Source organism: Oncorhynchus gorbuscha, linkage group LG02 (genome assembly GCF_021184085.1).
Source record: "Oncorhynchus gorbuscha isolate QuinsamMale2020 ecotype Even-year linkage group LG02, OgorEven_v1.0, whole genome shotgun sequence".
Taxonomy (NCBI): Eukaryota; Metazoa; Chordata; class Actinopteri; order Salmoniformes; family Salmonidae; genus Oncorhynchus; species Oncorhynchus gorbuscha.
Window position 1 is genome coordinate 59,827,609 of NC_060174.1, and position 26,582 is coordinate 59,854,190.

At 41.5% G+C, this 26,582-nt stretch overlaps 1 protein-coding gene and 1 long non-coding RNA gene across 2 annotated transcripts; one reads left to right on the top strand and one right to left on the bottom strand.

The window, feature by feature from the left end:
• Positions 1 to 9,176: 9,176 nt before the first annotated feature.
• On the bottom strand, positions 9,177 to 24,306 carry LOC123993410. Its single transcript, XM_046295527.1, has 6 exons — positions 23,572 to 24,306; positions 20,477 to 20,596; positions 17,424 to 17,576; positions 12,635 to 12,726; positions 12,351 to 12,471; positions 9,177 to 10,772 (listed from the first exon to the last, which is right to left on the bottom strand). Exons 1-6 carry the CDS (start codon positions 24,133 to 24,135, stop codon positions 10,422 to 10,424), a joined length of 1,401 nt encoding a protein of 466 aa, XP_046151483.1. The 5' UTR covers positions 24,136 to 24,306; the 3' UTR covers positions 9,177 to 10,421.
• LOC123993416 lies at positions 12,527 to 14,776 on the top strand. The gene is made up of 3 exons (XR_006831445.1): positions 12,527 to 12,581; positions 14,044 to 14,112; positions 14,619 to 14,776. It is a non-coding gene; the product is annotated as an uncharacterized LOC123993416 (long non-coding RNA).
• Positions 24,307 to 26,582: the final 2,276 nt, after the last annotated feature.

Genomic DNA, 26,582 nt, shown 5'->3' on the forward strand with positions numbered 1-26,582 from the left:
TCATAGACATATCTACATTTCAATACAGTGTTCTACGGTGAAAGTAATCTGCTGTGAGGGGTAACAAGTACACTGTAAACACCAATGCAATGTAGAAACAGAAAATATTTATTAGGCCAAACATTACTGTTGTATACAGTAGCATACAACAAAACCATAAACATATGTAAACCAATGATGGAATTGCTGTACAATATGATCTTGTTGCCATCTAATGCACATTCAAATGTTATAAATCAACACTGCAGAGCTCTCCCTGTCCTCTGCCATGCCTTAATTGTATTACTGTTGATGATATCTGGAAATGTACACTCTGGCCCATCTATTGTTTCTAGCCCCAATTCTGACTTGTGCTCTTATATCTGTTTCACAGATTTTTGCTCTCGTAAAAGCCTGTGTTTTCTGCACGTTAACACTAGAAGCTTATAACTGTACCTAACATTGATCAATTGAAAGTGTGGGTTCAGAGCTCCAATCCAGCTGTGTTGGTCATTACTGAAACGTGGTTAAGGAAGAGTGTTTTGAATAGTGATGTTAACCTTTCTGGTGATAACCTTTTTCGGAAAGACAGATTTTACAAAGGTGGGGAAGTGGCAATGTTTACCAGGGATCACCTTTAGTTCTTGGTTGTCTCCACCAAGTCTGTCCCCAAACAATTTGCTGGTTTTAAGAACCAAACTTTCAAATCGCTCTTTGTTAACTGTTTCTGGATGTTATCGTCTTACATCAGCACCGGCCTATACCCTACCTGCCCTAAGCTCTCTCCTGGCCTCTTATACTAAGTCTGAATTGGTCCTGCTAGGTGACCTGCACTGGGACATGCTTAAACCACCTGACCACATCCTAAAGCAATGATACCCCCTAAATCTTTCTCTGATTATTACTAATCCCACAAGGCTACTCTCCCATATGTTATTTTCACAAATAATCCTGATAGGTATCAGTCTGGTGTTTACTGTAATGACCTTAGTGATCACTGTTTTACAGCCTCTGTTTGTGGTAGAAAACTTTAATGAGCTAGCCTTCCTTCATGACCTGGCCTGGCCTCTATAAAATGGTATAGAATCAGCTTGATCTCCTCTGCCGAAGACGCTTGGACCTTCTTTTATTATATTTCCAGTGGTATTGTTAACAAACACGTCCCCATTACAAAAACGAGAATGAAAAACAGGTTCAGCCCCTGGTTCGACCGTGATCATGCAGAGATACTCCACCTCAAGGATTGCATTTGGCGAAAGGCTCGGCACACGCATATTCAGGCTGACTGGCTCTCGTTCAGGCAAATGAGAAATAAGTGCAATCAGGCTATATGGAAGGCCAAAGTTATCTACTTTAAAGAGCTGTTCTCTCTCTCTCTCTCTCTCTGTGGGTCTAAGCCCAAGAAGTTCTGTAAAATGGCTAAAGACCTGGAGAATAAACCCTCCTCACATCTGCCCATAAAGTTGATGATGTGGTTGTTACTGACAAGAAGCTCATGGCTGAGCTCTTTATGATCACCACTTCATTAAATCAGGACTCTTATTTGACTCAGCCATGCCTCATTGCCCGTCCAACATTTCCTCATCTCCCACCCCTTCTAATGCGACTAGCCCCGGTGCTCCTCCCGCTTTCTTCCCTGCAGGCGGTCACTGAGTCCGAGGTGCTAAAGGAGATCCTAAAACTTGACCCCCAAAAAACATCTGGGTCAGATGATTTAGACCCTTTGTTCTTTAAGGTTGCTACCCCTATAATCGCCAAGCCAATCTCTGACCTTTTTAACCTGTCTCTCCCCTCTTCGGGAGGTTCCCATTGCTTGGAATGCGGCCACGGTTCGTCCTTTATTTAAATATAAACTGTTATAGGCCTATTTCTATTTTGCCCTGTTTATCAAAAGTGTTGGAAAAACTTGTCAATAATCAACTGACTGGCTTTCTTGTTGTCTATAGTATTCTCTCTGGTATGCAATCTGGTTTTGCTCAGGTTATGGATGTGTCACTGCAACCTTAAAGCTCCTCAATGATGTCACCATTGCCCTTGATTCTAAGCAATGTTGTGCTGTTATTTTTATTGACTTGGCCAAAGATTTTGATACGGTAGACCATTCCATTCTTGTGGGCTGGCTAAAGAGTATTGGTGTCTTCCGTAAAGACTTTTTGAAATCTGACACAGCGGTTCCATTAAGGAGAAGTTTATCTATATTTCCATGTATAACACTTGTATTTTCATCAACATTTATAATGAGTATTTCTGTAAATTGACGTGGCTCTCTGCAAAATCACTGGATATTTTTGGAACTACTGAACATAACGCGCCAATGTATTCTGAGATTGAAAAAAAATTATTAACTTTATCGAACAAAACATACATGTATTGTGTAACAGGAAGTCCTATGAGTGTCATCTGATGAAGATCATCAAAGGTTAGAATTAATCACCATCTCTATTTCTGATTTTTGTGACTCCACGCTTTGGCTCTTTGGCTGTTTTTCTGTGACTTGGCTCTGACCTAACAATCGTTTGTGGTGCTTTTGCTGTAAAGCCTATTTGAAATCGGACACTGTGGTGGGATTAACAACAAGATTGCCTTTAAAATGGTATAAGATACTTGTATGTTTGAAGAATTTTAATTATGAGATTTCTGTTTTGAATTTGGTGCCCTGCATTTTCACTGGCTGTTGTCATATCGATCCCGAAGTTTTAAGCACACAGTCAAGACAACGCAGGAGTGGCTTCGGCCCAAGTCTCTGAATGTCCTTGAGTGGCTCAGCCAGAGCCAGGACATGAACCCGATCGAACATCTATGGAGAGTCCTGAAAATAGCTGTGCAGCGACGCTCCCCATCCAACCTGACAGATCTTGAGAGGATCTGCAGAGAAGAAAGGGAGAAACTCCCCAAATACTGGTTTTCCTAGCTTGTAGCGGCAAGAATCAAGGCTGTAATCGCTGCCTGAAGTGGTTCAACAAAGAACTGAGTAATGTGATAATTCATTTTTGTATTTTTTTATACATTTGCAAACATTTCTAAAAAGCTGTTTTTCCTTTGTCATTATGGGGTATACTGTAATTTTCAGAGGAGGTAGGGGATGACCCTCCTCAGTGAATTTTAGACAAATGTAAATAGTGAAACATAAAACCATAATAAATATATTAACAAGTCACCAAATAATTGATTAAAACATCCTGTTTTGCAATGAAGGTCTACAGTAGCCTCAACAGCACTCTGTAGGGTAGCATCATCGTGTGGCCGGATGGCAGCTAGTTTCCATGCTCCTCTGGGTACATTGAATTCAACACAACCTAAAATGCTCATGGTTTTCAACCTCTTCCATAGACGTACCCAGTAATTATGAAATCTTCCGGGGGAACATCCTCCAACCTAACTGACATGTTGTCCACCCAATCAACGGATCAAAGAATGAATATAGTACTGAAAGCATACGCTGAAGATAGCTAGCACTACAGTGCATATAATATGGTAAGTAATTGACTCAAAGAGAGAAGCAGAATAGCAGAACAGTTTTTAACAAATACATTTCTTAAGAAATTTAAGATGCGAGATATATATATATACATACATACATACAGTGGGGCAAAAAAGTATTTAGTCAGCCACCAATTGTGCAAGTTCTCCCACCTAAAAAGATGAGAGATGCCTGTCATTTTCATCATAGGTACACTTTAACTAGACAAAATGAGAAAAAAAATCCTGAAAAACACATTGGAGAATTTTTAAATGAATTTATTTGCGAATTATGGTGGAAAATAAGTATTTGGTCAATAATAAAAGTTTTTCTCAATACTTTGTTATATACCCTTTGTTGGCAATGACAGAGGTCAAACATTTTCTGTAAGTCTTCACAAGGTTTTCACACACTGTTGCTGGTATTTTGGCCCATTCCTCCATGCAGATCTCCTCTAGAGCAGTGATGTTTTGGGGCTGTTGCTGGGCAACACGGACTCTCAAATCCCTCCAAAGATTTTCTATGGGGTTGAGATCTGGAGACTGGCTAGGCCACTCCAGGACCTTGAAATGCTTCTTACGAAGCCACTCCTTCGTTGCCCGGTGGTGTGTTTGGGATCATTGTCATGCTGAAAGACCCAGCCACGTTTCATCTTCAATGCCCTTGCTGATGGAAGGAGGTTTTCACTCAAAATCTCACGATACATGGCCCCATTCATTGTTTCCTTTACATGGATCAGTCGTCCTGGTCCCTTTGCAGAAAAACAGCCCCAAAGCATGATGTTTCCACCCCCTTGCTTCACAGTAGGTATGGTTTTCTTTGGATGCAACTCAGCATTCTTTGTCCTCCAAACACGACGAGTTTTTACCAAAAAGTTATATTTTGGTTTCATCTGACCCTATGATATTCTCCCAATCTTCTTCTGGATCATCCAAATGCTCTCTAGCAAACTTCAGACAGGCCTGGACATGTACTGGCTTAAGCAGGGGGACACGTCTGGCACTGCAGGATTTGAGTCCCTGGCGGCGTAGTGTGTTACTGATGGTAGGCTTTGTTACTTTGGTCCCAGCTCTCTGCAGGTCATTCACTAGGTCCCCCCATGTGGTTCTGGGATTTTTGCTCACCGTTCTTGTGATCATTTTGACCCCACGGGGAGAGATCTTGCGTGGAGCCCCAGATCCAGGGAGATTATCAGTGGTCTTGTATGTCTTCCACTTCCTAATAATTGCTCCCACAGTTGATTTCTTCAAACCAAGCTGCTTATCTATTCCAGATTCAGTCTTCCTAGCCTGGTGCAGGTCTACAATTTTGTTTCTGGTGTCCTTTGACAGCTCTTAGGTCTTGGCCATAGTGGAGTTTGGAGTGTGACTGTTTGAGGTTGTGGACAGGTGTCTTTTATACTGATAACAAGTTCAAACAAGTGCCATTAATACAGGTAACGAGTGGAGGACAGAGGAACCTCTTAAAGAACAGGTCTGTGAGAGCCAGAAATTTACTTTCTTCTCCAACACTGTTTTTGCATTATTTAAACCAAATTGAACATGTTGAATTATTTATTTGAGACTAAATTGATAATATAATACATAAATAAAGATAAAATAAGTGTTCATTCAGTATTGTTGTAATTTTCATTTTACAAGTGTGTGTGTGTGTGTGTGTGTGTGTGTGTGTGTGTGTGTGTGTGTGTGTGTGTGTGTGTGTGTGTGTGTGTGTGTGTGTGTGTGTGTGTGTGTGTGTGTGTGTGTGTGTGTGTGTGTGTGTGTGTGTGTGTGTGTGATCTCGTCCGATTTAATCAGTATCGACTTTTTTGGTCCTCCAATAATCGGTATCGGCGTTGAAAAATCATAATCGGTCGACCTCTAATGCTCATAATTTTTGAATAACATGTTTGACTTTTGTTCCTGTAGTGTAGCTAGCTGGCTATGATGCACTACTGGCCAATGTTATTGGCTTGTGTTAGATAGCTAGCCCACTGGCTAGTCTAGCGAGCTATAGCTACCTTCACAACAAGACATCGTGCAACACTTTTAGGTAAGTGGCTTTTTTTTTGTCTTGTCATTTCAGAGGAAGGTGCATTGACGGCTACAGCGATATTACAATGAGGGGATTTGATTAAGCTGGCCGTGTTGGTGCAAATTGCACCGGATGAAAAGTCATTGTTTTGAAAACAGTCTGCCTCTCTGGTGTGAGCCGGGATCGCCGTTCAAAGCTCACTGCGAAGTCTGCTCAAACAAAAGTGTAGTATGTCAAGAACATTGAAAATCAAATGTTTTTTGTCACATGCGTCAAATACAAGTGTAGACCTTACTGTGAAATGCTTACTTACAAGCCCTGTTCACATGCAAAGTGTTTTCTCTTGGTTAAAACTAATGTGATATTTATCTGATTTCACAAGTAAACTCAGTTTGAAAATTTTAACATGTACTTTGATGGAAAACGTATGTCTCTGAACGATGAACCATGCTGTCTTGTTGACAATAGGACCTGGTGGTGCAGATTACTTTTCGATTTGAGCAGGGCGCTCCTCCCTCACCATTTTTGCCCATTCACGTCACGGGCCAATGCCCGGCGCATCCCGGTCCAGCTTAATTAAACTCCCTCAATTTAAGAGCAATACAGATTATATTAATATTGTAGTCCTATGATCCTCACTCACTGAGTTTGTCATTTTGTTTATTGCAAGAAAAGCTTTTGTTTCAATGCTTGTAAATAATGTCGACGTTGCAGTATTTCATTATTATAGCCCACATGGGACAGTACCAGAGATTATAAGTGGGCAGATCTGATATGGACTGGAATCAATGATTCTTAGGAGTTCCTGTTGTCTGATTTTAAAATAAATCCCTTTCTATATTAGCTCATTTGCCCCAGACATGACAGTGTGCCTTTTCAACTAATATATTTTGTGTTCAAACCCTAAGGAAACTGATGTCATTGCTGTGTACGGGACACCCCAGCAGGTCCTCCAGCAGACGCTGCCCCTCCTTTCTTCGATGCTGCTGCCCACCATCAGACGGGTTAGAAAGCAAGGGCTGGAGGGGCACCAAAATGTTTGAAAGATGCCCATCGCCACCTGTGCTATAATACCTAATTGAACTGTAAATTGAGTGAATGATTGGTTATGACATGCACTAAACCGGAGCATACAGTTGTCGTAATATTAAAAAAACTGTAGGATATGTGAATTGTGACTAGTGTACTTATCATGAGTTGTACATTGATCTGTGTTTTAGATTTTAATCTATTCTAATCTTTTAGCATAATTTGCACTCCCTTTTTCACAGGCAGTTCTGGCAGATGACCTGTCCATGTCTGATAGAAACTAAGAAGGAATATCATCCATATATCATCATTTGTAAGTCGCTCTGGATAAGAGCGTCTGCTAAATGACTTAAATGTAAATGTAAGAAATCTTGCTTGTTTGTAGGTGACCAAATACTTATTTTCCAGCATAATTTGCAAATAAATTCAAATCCTACAAATCCTACAATTCTGGATTTTTTTCTTCTCATTTTGTCTGTCATAGTTGAAGTGTACCTATGATGAAAATTACAGTTCTCTCTCATATTTTTAAGTGGGTGAACTTGCACAATTGGTGGCTGACTAAATACTTTTTTGCCCCACTGTATAAAAATACTTTCCCCTTCACTTACCAGCTAATGCAGTTAGTTAGTTTAGCCCACACCAACACCCGGCACAAAACTGAGAGGGATGCTATGTTACCTAGTTGGCTATGGATATCCAACACGGGAACTCTTCCAAGTCGAGGAAAGCTTTTGGTTTTACTCATTTATTGCCAATGGTGCCCACTGGTGTAACTGCTTGCTAACTGTACACTGTACTGTATGCACAATGTACAGTTAGCAAACAGTTTAACAGTTACACCCGATGGACATGTACCTACATTGTGAACTTTCATTCATAGGCTAGGTTGTAGCAACTTCATGATGGATATAGGGAAAATTTTGAGTATCATGTAGTAGCCGAAACCTATCAATGTTACATTGAGCTGGGTGAATGGAATATGAATGACAGTCATCCAATATGCTGAAATAGAAATAAGGCCCTACTAATAAAAAAATATTGTCCTCCCTCATCTTAAATGGCTCCAACCGCCACTGATGTATATACTATACATAATTGGATAGGGGCTCATGAGATTAACATGGAGGGGGAAAACAGCGTCTCCAACAAACACATGCTGGACTGTGGTTGTCATGCCAAGCAGGTCTTGAGGTGGTGGCAACTCTAGCTTCCCCTTAAAGGAGACGAGAACCAAAGGTGCTCTCCTGAAACACTCCTCCATCGCTTTGCCGACCGTATGCCCCCCATTTACCATGGTGAAACGATGGTGGCCATGAATTTTAACCTAATGGGAAGGAAAGTAGTAAGTGTTGCAAAAGATTTCCATGTGCTTGAAGCACGTTTGCGTTCGAGTGATTCGGCTGATCCAATCAGCCCCAGATGAACATGAATGGTCCGGTTGGAATGCTATTCGATCTGTATGATTGTAACATCCTGAAGATTGATTCTGCACTTAGTTTGACCAGTTTCGTCGACCTGTAATATGTAATTTGGAAATTTTGATGCAAAGTTATCCTGGACCAGAAGTCATTTTTTGGGCATTTGAGCTGAAAGTGGTAGCAAATGCTGCTACTTGGACACTAGAATTGAACATTATGAAACAAAACAATTTATTGTTGAACTAGGACTCCTTGCACTACATTCTGATGGAAGATCATCAAAGGTAAGGGAATATTTATGTTGTAATTTTGTATTTCTGTTGACTAAAACATAGCAGAGAAATATTGTTACGTCTGAGCATCGTCTCAGATTATTGCAATGTTAGGCTTTTTCCGTAACGTAAAAAATAATGTGACACAGCAGTTGCATTAAGAACCATTGTATCTTTTTAATTATATGTAGAACATGTATCTTTAGTCAAAGTTTATGATGAGTATTTCTGTTATCTGGCGTAGCTTTCTATAATTCCTCCGGACATTTTGGAGAATTTTCTGAACATGGCGTCAATGTAAACCAAGATTTATGGATATAAAATGCATATTATCAAACAAAACATAAATGTACTGTGTAACATGTCATATGACTGTCATCTGATGAAGATTTTCAAGAGGTTAGTGAATGATTTTTTTAAATCCTGCTTTTGTCAATTTTTATTTTGCTGGACAAAATGGCTACGTTTTTTTCTTTGTTTTGGTGGTGGTCTAACATAAATATATGCTGTGTTTTCACCGTAAAACATTTTAAAAATCTGACACGCTTGGTAGATGAACAAGGTGTTTATCTTTCATTTGAGGTATTGGACTTGTTAATGTGTGGAGGTTAAATATTTCTAAGAATATTTTTGCATTCGCCCTCTGCCACCGTTTCAGCTAAACGGGGGGGGTGGAGTTGCTGTAGGGGAACCTATAGCCTAAGTAAAAAACCTAGACATTACGCCACAGAGCAGTCTACCGAGACAAATATAACACATTTGTCCAACAGAACAGTTGGATGGCTTATGCAGAAAAATAGAATTGATGGATTCTAGCACCACCATAGCTTTCACAAATACAGAGACAGTCAGCCATCATGGCGTCAGTCTTTTCGTGCACAGTGACACCTACTGATATGAACTGATAATGCAGGTTTGGTTAGAATTGAGTGCAATAGAATGAGTGACAGTCAATAACATCTACTTCATGAAAAGGGGAATATCATTTTCAATAACAAAATGTTTAAAGTAGTTGATTTAATGATTGACAATATAAATTTTACAGGCAATCAGTTCCAACAGTGAGAAGCAGGGATCCAACCTCTGGTGGCCCAGATGGAGACCAGGACAATGACACAAGGTTAGTGGTTTTATGACTGACACGTTTAAAAAAAAACATTGTTACAAATTCTACTGTGTATAATATTAAATGTAACCCTGCCTTGTTACAAATTATACTGTGTATAGTGCTAAATGTAACCCTGCCTTGTTACAAATTATACTGTGTATAGTGCTAAATGTAACCCTGCCTTGTTACAAATTATACTGTGTATAGTGCTAAATGTAACTCTGCCATACATAAAGGCTTCAGAATGATCAATAACAAGGTTTGCAGGAGTTTGAAAGGGTTTGATTCACCTTAGGCCAGTAGTGTTTCCAATTCACATGTCCTGACGAGAAAAACTCCAGCCCTATTCATCTGTTCTATCTATAATAATAATATTTTATCATAGCCTACGAATAGGGCCCAGAGTTTTACCTGACCAGTGCCACACCACTTTTGAACCTGTGGTGCCACCTCTCAATTTCACCCTCTGGTTAGATACACAGTCACAAGCAAATTCATTCTCCAATCTCTTCGTCTGATTAAAGGGTCAATCCTTATTTGCTACAGCAACATACATTTGAGCATGCATTGATGGTTTAACGAGAGATCGGCTGGCGATAATCTAGTGGCCATCAGTGGTTGCAATTGGCCCTGTTTGTTTACATTTATGTTTACAAACATTGGAGTTAAACAAGCTTATATTATGGGTTCTGATGAAGTATGACAGTTGAACTATGCTCATTAGGCATTGATATGTATTTAGATGTTATATTCTTCAAGAATCAATGGGTAGATATCATTCATTTCTAAGTCCAAAAATGTATGTTGCCCTAGCAACTAAGGATTGCCCCTTTAATCAGAGACACGTGTTACAGTCAACATGACTGCTTGTCATTACAATAGAAAATGTATGCCTAGAGTTGGAGGGAAAATCTCCAACCCAAATGTAGTATCCAGGCACCAATAGACAGAATTCTCTGAAAAATAGATTGGAGAATGGATCTGCTTGTGACTCTGTATCTAACTATCAGCTCAATGTATCTCTCCCAGTGAGAATCCACAGTTAGAAAGATTGATAAAGTAGCTTCCAGTAAATACAGTACATAGATATGAGTTGTATCCCTCCCTTAAACGCATATGATTTTGTGTATGATGTGTTATTATAAGTCTATGGTATGAAACCCCTCCTCCAGTCTGCTGCCGCTGGACGACCGCGATGCCTGCAATGCCTGCTCTGCATCCTGGCCACTATGACGACCCACCTTCCCCCTTTTCAGCCTGTCCCTCCAGGTGACAGGGGTACATTTGGGGGTGGGAGAGGGGGAAGGGACGCGGGTACTATCGGGAACCTGTCCAGTGGTGTAGGTCAAGGGGGTAGAGGCTGGCCTCTGGAGGGGGGGTCTGTTAGTCCTCCTCAGCAGCCCCAGACGGGACGGCTTCCTCTGGGCTTGTTCTGCTGCCTGTTGTTGCTGGCTCCGGAGCTGTTGCTGGAGGATCATCTGGACATCGTCCTGATAAAGGGACATTTTTATTCATCTCATCATGGTATTCCAGTATTGTAATTGTATTTATATTGTTTTTCTTTTTTTGCCCAACGCTGCAACTTCTACCCCTTAAACACCAAACTTGGTACAACTTGGTATATAATCTGACTACTTGTCTTTTTAGTTTATTCTGACTCTGACCTAGAATCAGCTCTGTCCCCTAATTCATTAATGGTTATGATCAATAGAAAGAATAAGGTCGCTGTTGCTAGATCAGTGGTCTACTGTCCCCAAGAGGGTAATATAATATCATGTTCTATTGCACCACTAGAGGGAGCTGGTCTCTCACCAGATGGCCCCTGAGGCCCCAGGCTCTATTACTACAGTGTCATGCTAGGACACCAGCTGGTGATATGTACCAGCTGGATGCACTACACCGTGTAAATAATGTACGTGTATTTCATACCCATGCAGGACCGTGCACAGGGACAGGTGCTTTATCTTCAATGCTCTTGAATTCTTAAATAATAACTTCATAATATAATATTCATAATCATCTAACCTAGAGTCTAAACAACCTGTGTTGCTGCTGCCTTGACACATATGTGCAACTCCCGACTGAAGAAGGGATGGACTAGAGTCGGAGGGTTGTTGAAGCAGCCGCTTCCCTCGTGTGTGTGTGTGTGTGTGTGTGTGTGTGTGTGTGTGTGTGTGTGTGTGTGTGTGTGTGTGTGTGTGTGTGTGTGTGTGTGTGTGTGTGTGTGTGTGTGTGTGTGTGTGTGTGTGTGTGTGTGTGTGTGTGTGTGTGTGTGTGTGTTGGGGAAGCTACTCTGAAAATATACCATATTTACCAAGCTACCCATTAATTACGTCACACTAAAATAAGTCAATGTCATCAGAATGTAATTTAGCCTACTGAACTCAAAAAGTGAGAAATAGGCACACAAAAAGTGTTTCAAGTGAGATGCCAAAAGAGAAAGGACATTCTTGCCTAGTTCACCCATATTTTTTTTTGCAAAAAATAAAGTTCTAATTCCAGTATTTAGCTACACCACTACATGGCAAAAAAGTTATTAACCACTGATAACACTAATATTAGAATTATAAAATCGTATGAAATTACTTGTTGAACTAAATGTAGTTCACCACTCCCCAACACTGGTGTTAAACCTTGGGTAATTTGCTATTTTCCCCTGATTAGTCAGAGCTTGTTTTCCACAGTAACATGTTCGTACTGTATGTCTCAGACATATCCCTTTTTCCCTTCCCATAGACTGCGACTCTCTCTCTCTACTCTCTCTATATATTCTCTCTCTGCTCACATTACTCAAGCGCTCTTTCACCTTTTTCTTTCAACTATCTCTCTCATCTTTCCTCTTCACTCTACAGTATATCCACTCTATCTACAGTACGATACCCAGAACTCCATCCCCTCTCTGGCTCTTCTGCTCTCTGCCTTCCCTTCCTCCCCTCGTGCTTCTCCTCCCCCTCTCCCCTCCTTACTCATTATTTCCCCTCTTCCCTCGTCCATCTCCCTCCCTCTCTCCCTCCATCTCTCTCAGTACCTCCCTCTCCCTTTCCCTCCCACTCTCTCTCTCTAAGTACCTTCCAGTCCTCTACTTCCAAAGCGAGCTCCAGTCTTTTCTGCACGGCCTCCAGCAGCTGGTTGTTAAGTAACATCATCTCTGTCTTACTGCGAAGAAGCTCCGCCTCCATGGCCTTCTTCCTGTTCAACAGGAAGTGGAAAAAAACAAAAACATCAACGTCTCAATCCTCTACTGGAAAGATGCAGATCCCTCTTTTAGACGAGCAGTGTTGACAACTCTCTTTGCTGTGGTGTGTGAGCCATGTGTGTCTGCATGCACATCCGTGTGTATGTGTACACTCACTTCTCCAAGGCATCGTCTCTGTCCTGTAGTGCCTGTTGTAGAACAGCACTGCCATCCACATCATTTTCTCTACGACCCCCGGACTTGGAATCCTTGTTAAACCAAATAGAAAGAGTGGTAGGGAAAGAAAGGAAGTTTGTTTAATTGACATTCATACGGTCATTGAGATAAAATTTGGTTTTTGCAGTGGAGGTCGGTGCCTTTTAAGACAATGGAGGACAATTTATTCATTTCTTGAGCATGGCTTTATTTCTATTACAGCAAATGTGATGACTGTCATTCATATTCCATTCACCCAGTTCAATATAACATTGAATGGTTTAGGTTACTACATGATACTCCAATTTTCCCTATGCCCATCATGAGGTTGCTACAACCTAACCTATGAATAAAAGTTTACAACGTAGATACACACAGGTCGAGAGAAACATTTGAAGTGACACATTCAGGACCACCTTGCACACTCTTGCCTGCATCTATCTAGGGTTGTAATCATTATTCCAACAGTTGTAAACGAGTGCAGATGCAGCTATGTTTATCCCAGTTTCATTCTGTTTGCTCTTGTTTAAGAAATGTTTTTTTTCAACAAAATCAGCAAATCATATCATAACCGCTACACACAGCCTACATCGTCGTTACCATATTAGCTAAAGTAACGTCATAGTCAACATAGCTAATATAACTAACGTGTTAATAAACCCACTACAATTATGTAGTAATGTTACAGTCTATAGTCAGTAAGCAGTTTAGCAGTAACACTCTCAAATAGTGTCCTCCAGCCAAATTGTGTCCCCTCTGCGTCACAATAGAATTCGATAAATTCAAGCTTCTGTTGCTTGGGCTGTTACTAGAACTTGAAACATTTTGACCAGATTACGTAATGAACCAAGAGTCCACTGCTATGCTGGTTGCTTGGTTCTATTTTGCCTCATAGTGGTCGCGAAGGAAGGAGGGTCCGGGCAGTTCTAGTTCTATTTCACTGCATAAATGCTCGCTCAGTCCGAACAAAATTATTAGCTCAGAATAGTTCTCCAAGGACGGTATTTTTGACGGTGACGAGCTGCTGACTACCTGCTGCTTCAGACGACACCAAAAGACTGAAAAGAAAACACTTTGTTTACCATGTATTTGTCTTTATATAAGCAAATATTGTTATATAGGAATTAATATTTTAAGCTGTTTTTAGATTGACTTTGCTAGCTACTGTACTTATATACCTCAGCCTGCCTAGTCAGCTAGCCAGCTACATTAGCCAGCTAGCTAGCCAGACAGTTTTATTTAGCTAACATTAGCTAACATTAGCTAGCTAGCTTGCAAGCTACTGTAACTGTTATTGCAGCTTTCTGTTTGTATGTAGTTGCACTTCAATGGCATCCCTTGAGGAGATTTTCTTTTATCTTTCCAACCAGGCAAAGTACTATGAAGACAGCACTGATCTCAGCAAGAGGTGCAACATGCAGAGAAATTCACAATTCAGGGTAACGTTAAGCAGTTCACTTATATTAGATAACTGGACGGATTTCGTATGGACAACCATATTCCATCTACCGTTAGCTAGTTGCTAGCTATACATATAGTTCAGTGGAGGCTGCTGAGGGGAGGATGGCTCATAATAATGTCTTAAATGGAATGGTATCAAACATGTGGTTTCCATGTGGTTGATACCATTCAATTGACTCCAATCCAGCCATTATTATGAGCCGTCCTCCCCCTCAGCAGCCTCCACTTATATAGTTATATGTCTGTCATATTGAGGTGTCTAGCTATAAGTTAAACCTGATCAATCAAATGAATAGGTGTAAGCAATTAATTCCAAATGCCCATGACTAGGTATCTTCTCTAGACAGACAATGGGGGGGGGGGGGGAGAAAGGATGAAAGCGGGAGAGAGAGGTGTAAAGAGAGTGGAAGACAGAGAGAAAGACAGCAGTGCAAATGTACTTAGACTTGAGTATTTCAACAACTCTTCTCTTCAAACTTGTTAGGCAATCACATATACCTACGGGGGAAGGATGGCCAGCAACACAGGAGGGTGATTTTTACTAAAGAGGAGAAGGAGGCCACTCTGACCGTGCTGACCGAGATGCATGGTGGCCATTTCAGAGTGAAGCGCATGATTGCCAAAATCAATCAACCTACGCTTCTTCTGACGGGGAATTGTCAAGGAGGTGGACAGCTGGGCAAGTGAAATAACCTTTTGTTTATCAATCACATTCTATTATATCAGAAATTATTATGATTTCAATGAATGTCATATCAGAGAGCACACAATGTTTCAATTTGTCACTTTTTGCTTAAAGGTCAGTACCCTGTCTAGCCTGCCAGAAGTTTGAGAGAGCAAAGACTGTGGCGCCGGAGTTGAAGCCCATCAAAGTTTTTTCACCATGGCACATGATCAGTAAGTGTCCTTTTTTCATTACATCATCTACAGCTACTGTTGTTGTCATTATCTGCTAAGAAGGTTTTCTTGCTCTATCATACTGGGCACATAATATGTGAGATGCACAGACTAACTAAAAACACTAGCACTGCAAACACTCAGAACAAAGAAGGCAGCATTGCCTGGACTTTGCAGTCTTCCTCTTCAAGACCCCCTTCTGAGACTGGCTGCCTGTTGAGAACAAGTGACAGGCAGAACCTCCCACCCACACAGCAACCACCTCCTCTACATTCCACACACCAGAATTTAGTATTTTAGTCTATCATTGCCATGTGAGTGCACAACAAATCTGTGAAAATAAATGAATGACACAACTGTACCAAAAACGATGTAGGTTTATGTATTAAAATCTTAAATAATGCCAGGTTGATTTTCACAGCTGTTTCACAAGGTGTTCATTATATGTAAGTCGCTCTGGATAAGAGCGTCTGCTAAATGACTTAAATGTAAATGTAAATGTAAGTTGTAAGGTATCCTTTGGTGGTATTTATTTGTTCCACATTATTCATTGTTGTATCATAGGACCTGCAAAAGTTACATATATATTCAACCACAAGGGTGTACTAATGAGCTATGCGAGATATATATATATATATTTATTTTTTTACATATATATATATATATTTTTTGTTATTATTATATTTTTATCATAATTGAGGATTACTGAAATCATATTATTTTAGTGTAGATAAGGGAAGGTTAAAATATAAACATGACAGCCAGACAAGCCAGTGTATGAATCAAACGGATTTGCATATGAATGGAGTGGAAATGACCTTTTTTCCTGATGTGTAAAGTAAATAACTTTAATGTGTCACGCAGATTACACGTTGTTTTTGCCATTTCCGAAATGTAGCAATGTTTAAGACATGGATTTCGTGTTATTACGTTAGGAAGGTACCCAAAAATAAGTTTTAAATGTATTGGCTAAACATAACTTGTTTAAACAGCGACATTGTCGCGGAAATCAGCCTTGTTCGCATAGCGATGATGAAAAGAACGTATTTTACGCTGTAATGATCTCCAAACGTCCAATCATTAGGTCATCAAACCGTTGATATAGCAACGGACGATAATAGTTTATCGAATCCCATTGTCAATCAGAGGGGGGTACTATTTGGCTGGGGAACATTATTTGTCATAACAAGCCCCGGTGGCCATAAATGAATAAAACCGAAGGTTACGTTGACGTGGAAGAGTTCCAGTGATGTGTTGGCTTGTCATAGTCAGCTAGTTAACGTAGGCTTATTCACTAGAAAGCTGCATTTGTAAAACTGAAACAAAATGACTCTCTCGCGCGCTCTTACTTCTCCTTTATTTTTTAAGAAATTAATTTGTTCAAAACTCTTCAACTATTGTCTTAATATCTCTTAGAGTCAACTACTCACCACATTTTATGCAATGCTGTCCTAGCTAGCTGTAGCTTATGCTTTCAGTACTACAGTATATTTATTATTTGATCCTTTGATTGGGTGGACAACATGTCAGTTCATGCTGCAAGAGCTCTCATACGTTTTGTTTTTAGGTATTTTCTTGTTGGTTAAGTGCTTGTAAGGTATACACACCTGTTGTATTCCAAATCAAATGTTACTTGATCGGTTGGAGGACATACTCTGGAAGATGTAATAATTACTGTGTAAATCGATAGAAGAGGGTGAGAACCACGAGCCTTCATTGGTTTTGGATTGAAGTCAATGTACCCAGAGGAGGAGCTAACTGTCCTCCGGCTACACCATGGTTCTAGCTGTTGAGACTACTGTAGACCTTCATTGCAAAACAGTGTGTTTTTATCAATTATTTGGTGATGTGAACATATTTAGTATAGCTTTATCTAAAAAGGATAACTTTTTTAATGTTTTACCATTTTTATGAAATTCACTGAGGGGGACGGTCCTCCCCTTCCTCTGAGCAGCCACCACTGGTTTCTTGGTATCGATGGTTCTTCTGCCTAAATTGTTTGCTGATATATTCTGATGCGATTTAAACTCCCCTGGGAGGTATGATTGTATGAGCGCAAGACTCAACTGTACTGAACAAATGTATTTTGGAACTGAGACAATCAATTATTTGGTCAGGTGGTTTCTGGTAACTCCTCAAAATATAGTCTGAGCTCTAGTTTAGACTCACCCTGTGCTATGTGACTCAGTGCTAGTTAAGACTCAACTGTACTGTGTGGCTGAGACTTGTGAGCTAGTTTAGACTCACCCTGTTCAGTGCTAGTTAAGACTAGACTCACCCTGTGCTATGTGACTCAGTGCTAGTTAAGACTCACCTGTACTGTGTGGCTGAGACTTGTGAGCTAGTTTAGACTCACCCTGTGCTATGTGACTCAGTGCTAGTTAAGACTCACCTGTACTGTGTGGTTCAATGCTAGTTTGCGTGCCACATTCTGCAGCAGAACCAGTGCTGTATCCAGACTGATCTCCTGACCAGAGGGTTCTACTGGGCTGGACTCTGTCAAAGGAAGCAACAACCTCAGAATGGAGTGAACCTCCTTTGTAACCTGCAGAGATAGGGGTAGCGAGGGAGGGGTGGGAGGGTACAGAGAGGGGGTGAGAGAGAAGGGTCAGATAGAAAGATGTGTCGGCATTGAGTAATTGTCTCTGGCCCCCTCTCAGTTAAGGGGAGTGATGAGCTCTACAGCAGAGTCTCATAACTCAATCGCTGGTTGAAAACTTTTTTCTGCCCCTCCCAAAAGATAGAATTTGTAGATAATTGGCCTTCTTTCTGAGATTCACCCACAAACAGGACCAAGCCTGGCCTGTTGAGGAGTGACGGACACTATTCTAGCTGGAGGGGTGCTCTCATCTTATCTACGAACTTAGACAGCGCTCTAACTCCACTAGTTTCACAATGAGAGTGTGCAGGCCAGGCAGCAGGCTGTTTGCCTCTTAGTGGAGTCTGCCACTAGTACAGTCAGTGTAGTCAGCTCAGCTATCCCCATTGAGACCGTGTCTCTGCCTCGATCTAGGTTGGGCAAAACTAAACATGGTGGTGTTCGCTTTAGCAATCTCACTGGAATAAAGACCTCCTCCATTCCTGCCATTATTGAAAGATATTGTGATATTTCACATCTCAAAATAGGGCTACATTAATCTTAGATCCCTCACTTCCAAGGCAGCTAGTCAATGAACTAATTACTAATCATAATGTTGATGTAATTGGCCTGAATGAAACATGGCTTAAGCCTGATGAATATACTGTGCTAAATGAGGCCTTTCCTCCTGGTTACACTAATGTCCATATCCCCCACACATCTCGCAAAGGCGGAGGTGTTGCTGACATTTACTATAGCAAATTTCAATTTACAAAAAAAATATATACTTTTTTTTGTCTTTTGAGCTTCTAGTCATGAAATCTATGCAGCCTACAGGCCTCCTGGGCCATATACAGCGTTTTGTGCTGAGTTCCCTGAATTCCTATCAGACCTTGTAGTCATGGCAGATAATATTCAAATTTTTGGTGACTTTAATATTCACTTGGAAAAGTCCACAGACCCACTCCAAAAGGCTTTCAGAGCCATCACCAACATGTTTCTGGACCTACTCACTGCCACAGTCATACTCCGTATCTTGTTTTGTCCCGTGGAATAAATGTGGTGGATCTTAATGTTTTTCCTCATAATCCTGAACTATCGGACCACCATTTTATTACTTTTCAATCGCAACAAATAATCTGCTCAGACCCCAACCAATGATCATCAAAAGCCGTGCTATAAAATGATTTTATGACCACTATTGTTTTCACTATATATTTTACCTCTTGGTGATGTTTTTTAAAAATATTTTTTATTTTATTTCACCTTTTATTTAACCAGCTAGGCTAGTTGAGAACAAGTTCTCATTTACAACTGCGACCTGGCCAAGAAAAACAAAGCAACATAGAGTCAATAATACAGTAGAAAAATTCTATATGCAGTGTGTGCAAATGAGGTAAGATAAGGGAGGTCCATTTGCACACATTGTATATAGATTTTTCTATTGTGTTATTGACTGTATTTTTGTTTATCCCACTCTTTGTTGTTGTTTATTGTCGCACTGCTTTGCTTCATCTTGGCCAGGTCGCAGTTGTAAATGACAACTTGTTCTCAACTGGCCTACCTGGTTAAATAAAGGTGAAATAAATAAAAAAATCCCTAGGAGGGGTGTGTCACTTAAGTGGGTCGAGTCACTGACGTGATCTTCCTGTCTGGTTTGGCGCCTCACCTTTGGTTGTGCTGTGGGGGAGAACTTTGTGGGCTATGCTCGGCCTTGTCTCAGGATGGTAAGTTGGTGGTTGAAGATATCCCTCTAGTGGTGTGGGGGCTGTGCTTTGGAGAAGTGGGTGGGGTTATATCCTGCCTGTCCAGGGGTATCGTCGGACGGGGCCACGGTGTCTACCGACCCCTTCTGTCTCAGCCTCTAGTAGTTATGCTGCTGTTTGTGTCGGAGGGGCTAGGGTCAGTCTGTTATATCTGGAGTATTTCTCCTGTCTTATCCAGAGTCCTGTGTGAATTTAAGTATGCTCTCTCTAATTCTCTCTTTTTCTTTCTTTCTCTCTCTCTCAGAGGACCTAATCCCTAGGACCATGCCTCAGCACTACCTGGTCTGATGACTCCTTGCTGTCCCAAGTCCACCTGGTCGTGCTGCTGCCCCAGTTTCAACTGTTCTGCCTGCAGCTATGGAATCCTGACCTGTTCACAGGACATGTTACCTTGTCCCAGACCTGCTGTTTTCAACTCTCTTGAGACAGCAGGAGCGGTAGAGATACTCTGAATGATCAGCTATGAAAAGCTGACATTTACTCCTAAGGTGCTGACCTGTTGCAACCTCTACAACCACTGTGATTATTATTATTTGACCCTGCTGGTCATCTATGAACATTTGAACATCATGGCCATGTTCTGTTATAATCTCCACCCGGCACAGGCAGAAGAGGACTGGCCACCCCTTATAGCCTGGTTCCTTTTTCAGGTTTCTTCCTAGGAGTTTTTCCTAGCCACTGTGCTTCTACACCTGCATTGCTTGCTGTTTGGGGTTTTAAGCTGGGTTTCTGTACAGCACTTTGTGACATCAGATGATGTAAGAAGGGCTTTATAAATACATTTGATTGAAAGAGGGGAAGATAGTTCAACATACACACAGACTTCTAAAGGTGATGTAATCCACAGAAACCAAAAATGATTCATTCCTTGTGTGCAGTGAGACATACTCCTTTCCCATACAGTTATCAGCATAATCCATTCAAGCCCTATTGTTGTGTGTGTCTTGTTGTTATTCAACCTCTATATATAACACTGTTTTTGTTTCTGTTTCAATGATTGTATGACCAGGCCTTTATGCCTTTGAAATTACCTTTGAAATATCTTGTTCTGCTTGAATGCTCTGAAAGCTTGACTGTATCTGAAATGTGTGTGCGCGTTACCTTCGCTCTGTGTTGACTCCATCCCGGTCCCTCTCTGTTCTCCTGTAGTTTATCCACCTGAGCCTTCAGCTTCAGACTGCGCCTCCGAGATAGCTCCACCTCCCGACGCACCTCCTTCAACTAAACACACAGAAGCACATATGCAAAGAAGCACGTTAATAAACTTCCTACAAGAATTTAACTTTTCACTTCAACTCGACATACACAGACATATGCACAAACCACCTCCGAGACACTACCTTTAACGATGCACACAGACACACACATGCACATGCACACAACATTTCTCTTAAAAAAACTCGGACACAGTGGTAAAAAGAAACCCTGCTAATCCAGATTCCTGAGTGAAATATCAGAGATTGAGAAATCCTGTTGTACTGGATACGCGTATAACAGCTCATCACACACACACACACACACACACACACACACACACACACACACACACACACACACACACACACACACACACACACACACACACACACACACACACACACACACACACACACACACACACACACACACACACACACACACACACACACACACACACACACATTTGCATACACACATACAGTACCAGTCAAAAGTTGGACACACTCCTTCCAGGGTTTTTCTTAATTTTTACTATGTTCTACATTGTATAATAATAGTAAAGACATCAAAACTATGAAATAACACATATGGAATCATGTAGTAACTAAAAAAGTGTTAAGCAAATCAAAATATATTTTACATTTGAGATTCTTCAAATAGCCACCCTTTGCCTTGATGACAGCTTTGCACACTCTCGGCATTCTCTCAACTAGCTTCATGAGGTTGCCACTTGGAATGCATTTCAATTAACAGGTCAGCCTTGGTAAAAGTTCATTTGTGGAATTTCATTCCTTCTTTATGCGTTTGACCCAATCAGTTGTGTTTTGACAAGGTAGGGGTGGTATACAGAAGATAGCATTATTTGGTATATGATTAAGGCCATATTACAGCAAGAACAGCTCAAATAAGCAAAGAGAAATTATATATCATTACTTCAAGACATGAAGGTCAGTCAATGCGGAAAACTTGGAAAGTTTCTTCAAGTGCAGACGCAAGAACCATCAAGCGCTATGATGAAAATGGCTCTCATAAGAACCGCCACAGGAAAGGTAGACCCAGAGTTACCTCTGCTGCAGTTCATTAGAGTTTCCAGCCTCAGAAGCCCCTTTCCAGCCTTCTTTGCAGCCCAAATAAATGCTTCACAGAGTTTAAGTAACAGACACATCTCAACATCAACTGTTCAGAGGAGACTGCATGAATCAGGCCAACATGGCCGGATTGCTGCAAAGAAACCAAAACTGAAGGACAGCAATAAGAAGAATAAACTTGAATGGTTTCAAGTAACACAAGCAATGGACATTCGACTGGTGGAAATTTGTCCCTTGATCTGATGAGTACAAATCTGAGATTTTTGGTTCCAACCGTCATGTCTTTGTGAGACTCGGAGTAGATGAACGGATTATCTCCGGATGTGTGGTTCTCAACGTGAAGCATGGAGGAGGAGGTGTGATGGTGTGGGGGTGCTTTGCTGGTGACACTGTCTGTGATTTATTTAGAATTCAAGGCACAATTAACCAGCATGGTTACCAAAGGATTCTGCATGGATACACCATCCCATCTGGTTTGTGCTTAGTGGGACTATCATTCATTTTTTTCAGCAGGACAATGACCCAACTCAACTAAAGGCTGTGTAAGGGCTATTTGACCAAGAAGAAGAGTGATGGAGTGCTGCATCAGATGACCTGGCCTCCACAATCACCCAACCTCAACCCAATTAAGATGGTTTGGGATGATTTGGACCGCAGAGTGAAGGAAAAGCAGCCAACAGGTGCACAGCATATGTGGGAACTCCTTCAAGACAGTTGGAAAAGCATTCCTCATGAAGCTGGTTGAGAGAATGCCAAGAGTGTGATTTGTTTAACACTTTCTTGGTTACTCCATGATCTTTTTTCATAGTTTTGATGTCTTCAATATTATTCGACAATATACATTTTTTTACCCTTGAAAGAGTAGATGTGTCCAAACTTTTGATTGGTACTGTATATATACATGCACACACACCAGGGGCCTCACTCCTGACAGGTTGCATCACTGCCTGGTATGGTAACTGCTCTGACTGGAAGGCACGACAGAGGGTAGTGCGTACGGCCCAGTACATTACTGGGGCCAAGTTACCTGCCATTCAGGACCTCTATACCAGACGGTGTCAGAGGATGGCCCTGAATATTGTCAAAACCTCCAGCCACCCTAGTCATAGACCGTTCCCTCAGCTACCACATGGCAAGCGGAACCGGAGCGCCAAGTCTAGGTCCAAGAGGCTTCTAAACAGCTTCTACCCCCAAGCCATAAGACTCCTGAACAGCTAATCAAATGGATACCCAGACTATTTGCATTGCCCCAACCCCTCTTTTACGCAGCTGCTACTCTCTGTTATTATCTATGCATAGTCACTTTAATTACTCTACCTACATGTACATATTACTACAATTACCTCCACTAAACGGTGCCCCTGCACATTGACGCTGCACCGGTACACCCTGTATATAGCCTCGCTATTGTTATTTTATTGCTGCTCTTATTTTGGGGGGGTATTTTTCTTAAAACTGCATTGTTGGTTAAGGGCTTGTAAGTAAGCATTTCACTACACCTGTTGTATTCGGCGCATGTGACTAATATTTTGATTTGATTTTGATTCGATAAGGGCTCAAAGAGAGACAACAATATTCCCACATATCTCCTTTAGCAACCATACACAGCCACAAATCAAACCTGTCTCCATGAGCTGATAACATTATATTGCACCGCATCACACAGCATTGCACGCTGGTACTGAATGAGGTGCATTGTATTCTAGTGCAAGATGTGTCCTGGTGCAAGATATTTTAATTCCATAACATTTACTGCATCGAATGACATTGAATGCACATTTCTGGCCTCACAGCACACACAAACATAATCTCTCCTTTTTGTTCTCTCTCTCTCTCTCTCTCTCTCTCTCTCTCTCTCTCTCTCTCTCTCTCTCTCTCTCTCTCTCTCTCTCTCTCTCTCTCTCTCACCGTGTCTGAGACTGGCCCTAGTGTCCTGCGTCTGTTGAGCGGCCGTCCACTCCTGATGAGGTCGGGTAACATTCCATCCATGTAGCTCCGTCTGGACGTGCTCCTATCTTCACTGACCGCATCAGAACCGTCTCCGTCTCCCTCAATGACCACGGTCAAACCATCTGGACCGTCACTCGCTACAGTCAAACTGTCCCTGACCACGGCCAGCTCACCAGACCCATCAGGACCAGCATCTTCTACTGTCAGGAACAGCATGGAACAATCCTTGATCATAGACATGGCCAACGGTTCAGGACCGATGTCCCCCTCTTCAGCCAGGGAAATCAACCCTTCTGTTACCACATCCTCCTGCTCTGGTTTTGTAGTGGTCGAGCTTGAATCGTCCTGTGTTTGTGATACATCCCTCAGTATTGTAGACCGTGTGGTTGAACCACCCCTGACCGTGCCAGGCCGCTGTGGTCCATCTTCCAGTGTGTCCAGGGAGTAGCAGAGGCGTTCCATGGCAGTGAACTGTGGTCTCAGTCTCTTGTTTAGGACGGAGAAAGCTATTGGATCTCCCATGGTCTAACACAGGGTTCACCACCACCAAAACAGCAAACCAACAAGAGAGGAGAGTTATAGAGACAGAATGGAAGAGGAGCTCACAATCTCACTCAGACATCAAAAACGGACTGCCAGTGAGAAGAGGATATGACAGAGTGAGAAAAAGAAGAAGAGAGAAAAAGACAGAATGTCTAACAACTTGTTTTTCCTGAACACTGAGGGACATGAATAGGACAAAAACATCTTATGTGTGATGATGTAATTGTGTGATGTCAGAAAAGGCTGCACCCTCACTCTACTTTCCTTCAACTTCTGTTTCTATTGCTACAGTGAAGGTGTAGCCTGGATACGGATATGTCAACATGTCAGGGCTTGAGGGAAGTGGCCCTTTTGATTTCTTAACACAATCAGACACAGATTACAGGCATCAAGTACAACATCTACCTGTTTATACTGCCCTATTGTCATATAGCAACGTTGTGCTATACAGATACCCATTGCAGAGGGAGGAGAAGAAAGTGAGTGTGTGAGAGAGAAGAGTAAAGGGAGGGGTAGGGACAGAAATAACAAAAGAGGGGGACAGCGAAAGAGAGTGAAAAACATTAGGGAGTGGATTGGAGATAAAAATCAGTCTCAGATAAAAATCTGTTTCAGTACAGACTGACTTTCTTTGGACATGGTAAAATGTGTTGAAAGAAGAAGAATAAGGAGAAGTGCATTTCCCTAATGTGTGTCCAACTAGGAATGCAGAACCACCACTTTCTCACTCCTGATAAATAATACTTTTGACACAGTGGAAGGAGGCAAAGAATGTGGGATCTGTTTAGCCCCTGTAGAAGAATGCCCAGTGTGTATACAGCAATGCTCTGTGACATTATTCTCATTTGTTCCGTCCCAGTAACCCCCTCTGTCTCACAATGAAACCAGAAAACCCCTCAGCAGCCATTCCCTCCACAGAGAGTGAACAAGATTGATTTTATTCAAGCTTTATTTTATCAGGGAGTCATACTGAGATCAAGGTCTCTTTTACCAAAGAGCCCTCAATGACATAAATTACACAAAATACACACATCAAAATATAAATACAAAATGCAAGCAGTAAGAAAAACACGGTCATAAAAAACAAACACATTCATCAGTAATAAAGTCCTCAGTCAGCTTTCCGAAAGGCCCTAGAGGCACCAGAACATCAAATGTAAGATTTTATTTTGAAGATTATTATTATTATTATTATTATTATTAAGATTGTTCCACAAATAAGGTGCGAGACAACCTAAAGCCGATTTACCTAACTCAGTAGATACCAGGGGAATTCCCAGAGTTAACCCTCCCTGAGACTGGGTGTGGTAGCTCGTATGTCTAAAGTTTAGTAATGATGTTAGGTGCAGTGAGAATGTTGCACAGAGTCAATTGAAATCATCTCAAAAGGAGCTGCAGCCCGTACATGTTGCATCGGGGCCCTAGTTATTACACTGGGTTTATTTTGTTTGATACACTTACACACTTTAGTGAGAAAGTATTCAATGTCATGTTGCATGCGCGGCCAATAAAAGCTTTCTCGTTCCGTACTCTTTCTGTTCCTAGATGGGCCATTTCAGTGTGTAAGTACTTGTAAATTAGTGTTCTGTACGGTCTTGGTACCACAATTTGTGTCCATTTTGCTGTTTTCCTTTGTAATAATCCCTCTGGTGAGACTTCACGTGACTCTTGATGACATTCTGTTGGTTTTGGCTTAGTCCTTTTTAGTTCCAAGATTCTGGATACCTCTTTTAACATTACCTTTGACTGAGCATGCACGAGACAGTCGGTCTGTAACTGCCCCCCCCCCCCCCCACCTTGGCAGCTTCTCTTGCACTGATAGCCTTAGCGTGACCGCAGATATCCCAGTTACACAATCATGCTGTTGTTGCTTTCACCGTCTCAGGTGATTGTTTCTCAGTGCATTCTTTCATGTAATGTTCAGCATTGCAAAGGAGAACGTGACAGAAACTCTGCGTCAGTGTTTCCCTTTCCGGGCTTCAGTGTGAGATTGAAGTCTGACAGCTCCGCCACCCAGAGATTACCGGTGGCATTCAGTCTCGCTGTAGTTAGTACGTATGTCAAGGGGTTATTATCACTGTACACTGTCACAGAGGGAGCATAAAAGAGAGCATCTCAGAACCGTTCAGTCACTGCCCATTTGAGGGCCAAGAATTCCAGTTTCCCCGAGTGCAGGTGATAGTTTCTCTCTGCTTGTGTCAGTGTGAGGAGACATATCCAATGACTCTCAGTTGCTACTTTTTTGTTGGTATAACACACCTACCAATCCCTCTTCAGAGGCATCAACATGCAGGATAAAATGGTCCTATATACTGGGTAAGCAAGCACAGGTGGATTAGTCAACACACTCTAATGCTCTCTGGTGAGCATCATCCCATATAACTTTCTGGTGGGGTGGAGCCTATCCCAACTGCATAGCTATCTTG